Genomic DNA, 4,133 nt, shown 5'->3' on the forward strand with positions numbered 1-4,133 from the left:
TTTCTACATCTCTGCACGAAAATTCACCAACGCTTATCCGTCATATCTGACAAATTTGACAAACGCTGAAAAAAGCTTTCAAAAGCAGCTGCAGTGACGACTAAGTCTATTTACTGTTATTCCTAAAACCAGAGACGTGGCTAAAATACTCCCAGAGGCAGGTATGCCTTTACCCAAGCCAGACACCGAGATGGCTAAATCAAGGAACCACTTGCCACGCAACAGCCTAAAGCTTCCCCTGCAAGTGCTGCCTAAACCCCCGAGTGTAACTCACCATCTCCTGACTTCATCATGTGTTGGAGAAATTGCCTTGTTTCATGTACAACCTGGATAGTTTATAGCATCATGGAGTATCCTGAGCTTAATGGGACCCCCCAAATGGTTGTCCCTTATATGAGCAACATGAGGTATTCTGTTTCTGGGCTCAGGAAGACTTTCAGTAAGCTGTTCATGGGCATATTTGTGGCACTGTCCACCAGCAACGCTACAAAAACAAAATAATCTTTGCTTTAGATGTTAGGTTTTGAAATCATTGACTGTAGGCTTTGCAGACCCACGGGGAATAAGTTCCTCACTTCAGCTCTCAGTGAATCCTCACACTCATTGTGCATTTTGGTGCTACCAGGAGGCTCAGCTTGTCTGTTTTCAGCACTCTGCTTGATGCAAGCAGGGCTGCAGGACCAATTAGCATAATCTTAACAACATATTCTAAGAAGAACAAATATCCTGCATCTTACACCAGGGATGACATGGTGCAAAATGTTTATTCTTTTTTATACACCCTGCCTTTTGAAAGCCTATTTTAAAGCATTTGGTTTTGTTTCTTTCTATGTATAGATTCTGTCATTTCTATATTTCTGCAAGTTTAAAGAATATGGCATGGATATGTCCTTACTGCTGCACTTATCTTCCTTCTGAAGGAATTCCAGCCACTGGTATTGCCAAGACAGAAAGTACATACTGAAATTGAACAGAATGCAAAACATGGGTTTGCAGCCTTGAACACTAACTGCTAAATAATTCCAGAGATGTATCCATGCATGAGAACTAACACTATTATGATCCTTTTTTAATGACAGGTATAAACAGAAATTCCACCAGCATAATGATAGAAGAATAATGTAATTCATTTTGTAATTCATCAAGCTCATATCTAAAAATGCTCTAAAGCGTTCTGGCAGTGCCATTGTAAATATCAAGCTCAGACCTAAACCTATGGCACCTGAATCTTTTTGACCCACTACATTGGCTTTGACTGCATAAAGGACATTAAAAATACCTCATGGTTGTGCTTCATCAGAAGTATAGTACTTCACTGTTATATGGAGGTTCTGAGTTCATGGAAATCAGCCAGTAGCAGCAGCAATATCAAATTCAATTATCCTTAATGAATCTGTAAGAAGGTTTGGCTGAAGACTACACTGAGGTCAGAATCAGGCCCTCACATTGGAATTTTTTTTTTTTTTCTTTTAGTACAGTTGGTCTAGATTTTCATCACAAAAAAACAAGCCAGATGTGATCTGTGAGCATCCCCCTCTCCAAACTAAAAATTTTCCCTTTTGCCTTCCAGATTTAATTAAAAAATATTAAGAGCTGACATAATGGACAAATAAATTCACCACAAATTAATAATTATTTCACCCAAATGGACTTTACTTTTATAAATTGAATGTTATTATTATATAACGTATTAGTGCAATACTGACCCAGTAATAAAATGCCTGAGGAACTGAGCCAGTAGTCAAAGGAGATACTTCCCTAGGTATAGCCACAAAGTTGTAATAAGGTTTGAATTAGAATATATTGAGTAATGATTTAGCACAAATGAGTCATGGTATAAAACATAACAAGCTGCTGCTTCTCACTGCTCAGTTATGCTTGAGTAAAGTGAGACCTCATTTAAGAACTTAGGAAAAATACATAGAAAAATATGGACCTATACAGAAGCTTGGACTTGCTGTAACAAGATAGACTTCAGTGGTGAAGACATTTTAAAAGTTTGTTATCCCAACACAGTAAATTCAATTTGGTAGAAGAAGCCTTTGTTGATTTTGTTCTGTTTTGTTTTAGCTAGACTTGTTTCTCTTTCATGTAATTCAACATGAATCCTTTACTAATATTTTTAAATTTTAATACTGAAATAGTACTTAAGATGGATGCTATGTGTATTTTTTGTATATGACTACTACAAAACAATACATTTTACTAGCATTCAGTAGTTTGATAGAATTTAGCTTCACAGGACCTGCTTTCTAGAAACAGCCATATTTTGAAAGTCAGCAGTTTTTGCTGTTTTTCTTGGGGGAGACTTATGTTTACTTTCAAATAAAACTCCTTGAAAAAGTTGAATAAGACTGATCATAATCTAAATGTAATTGACCCTCTCCTAAGAATTTGTCAGAAATAGTTTTGAATTATGAAGATTGGCAGCTCTTCTTATTAATATGTAGTATATAGAAAGAATATATATTTTAAAAATATGTGTATGTTGTATGTCAAAAGTTCAAATTCTTTGTTCCTTTAATTCTCTTTCAGAGCAGGACATGTTAGAGAATTTGATTAAGCGTGTAGTCATACTAAAATGACTAAGATCTTGAAATTCATTGGCCTTTAGTTTTGTCCATTAATGGTAAGAAGCGATTTTGATATCACTATTAAAATGTTTTTATTTATGAATTTAAAGTCCCTATACTATTTGCTGTGTAAATTCCTAAATTACATGTTATTCAGGTTACTGAAGACAGATTTATCTCCTTATCAGTTAATGTTCTGATGCTCAGGAAAACTTGAACATTTATCCACACACATTTGAAAATTGCACTGACCTGAAAATTTGTCTCCACCATGCAACAAGACCATGCTCTGTACTGAAAAATGAGTAGGAATCCTCTGCTAAGAGGTGTCGATACTCCATGAGCACTCCTGAGAATTAAAAGTTTGGTCACGCCTGCTCCAAGAATATCACAGCAATTAAATTATGCTTTTAGAAAATGCCTGTAGTGCTAGTGATCAGTATTTTCATCTGGTCTTCTCTAAGGTCATGGATTACCATAACACAAGTTGAGTGCTTTTCTGGATCAATATCCTGACATGCTGGCACAGTTCTGTGCAGCATCCATTAGCAAGGCTGACCTCTTGCCAGCATAGCATACATCAGGTGCCTGTTATACACCCGTGCTGCAGTCTGGCATGGCAAAAGAAGGATCCTTATGATGTCTGGCCAAGGAAATATCAATACTTCTTTTATTTTATGGTTTGTGGTACCAAAAATATATCAGTTATTCAGCATCCACTAAAAACATCCAACTTCATATTCCCAGATCCTCTTTTCCTTATTGCCCATGCAAAGTCAATGAGGGTGAGCTAATGGGCCAGGTCTCTGAACAAGAACCACAGATCAGAAGGGACAGCAGTAGTAATGCACATAAGCATATTATTTTACTGAATTTCCACATTAAACTGATTAATTCTAGTGACAATTGCTGATAGGAAATAATAGAGAAAGTATATTAATTGCTTAATTGGTTTTGACAGCAGAGGACAAATGTACCTATATTTTTCCCCCTCCCCATCTCTCATAGACAGGCATACAATATTTAAAATTTTACACTCCTATCATTGTGATTGCTGGTTGGACCACTGAAAATGTGTAGTAAGTCTTGTGATGGATACAACAAACAGTTACTTACAGCCAAGTCAAAGAGCACTGTTCAGTGACTTGCCTGATTTTAAATCTAGCATGTGCTATTTCTACTGCCCTAACTCAGGTTTCTATAGCATTTCCCATGTATTCTTGTTTGGGTTTTGAAGTTATAATTTGAAAACTGCTTATGTGGTCTTATACAGGAGTCTGTCATAGTGGAAGGGTTAACTTTTTTTTCTCTAAGTTTTGGTAACTTCACATAAATGGCTTCATTCTGAAGGTCCATGGAAGCTGTGAGGTCTTACTGTGACTCCGTTAGTAGGCTTGAGGTCAACGGGGTGTAGACTTGGATCTCAACAAACATAATTTACTTCTCTGATCATTATTTGCTATGGCATTTTAGACTCTGACTCTCACATCTCACAGAAGAGGTGTTTTAGAGAGGTTACAGACTCAAGGACCTGTAGACAAATCAACCAGCACTCCCATT

General features: G+C 36.6%; 1 protein-coding gene across 1 annotated transcript; it reads left to right on the forward strand.

Moving 5' to 3' along the window:
- Positions 1 to 345: 345 nt before the first annotated feature.
- Positions 346 to 1,971, forward strand: RNF125 (ring finger protein 125; the record flags this gene model as incomplete). Its single annotated transcript, XM_083857792.1, is given in 4 exon segments — positions 346 to 407; positions 838 to 953; positions 1,820 to 1,908; positions 1,912 to 1,971. Coding segments are annotated over 4 exon segments (327 nt in total).
- Positions 1,972 to 4,133: the final 2,162 nt, after the last annotated feature.

The sequence above is a fragment of the Zosterops lateralis genome (assembly GCF_965231275.1).
Source record: "Zosterops lateralis genome assembly, chromosome: 1".
Lineage (NCBI taxonomy): Eukaryota > Metazoa > Chordata > Aves > Passeriformes > Zosteropidae > Zosterops > Zosterops lateralis.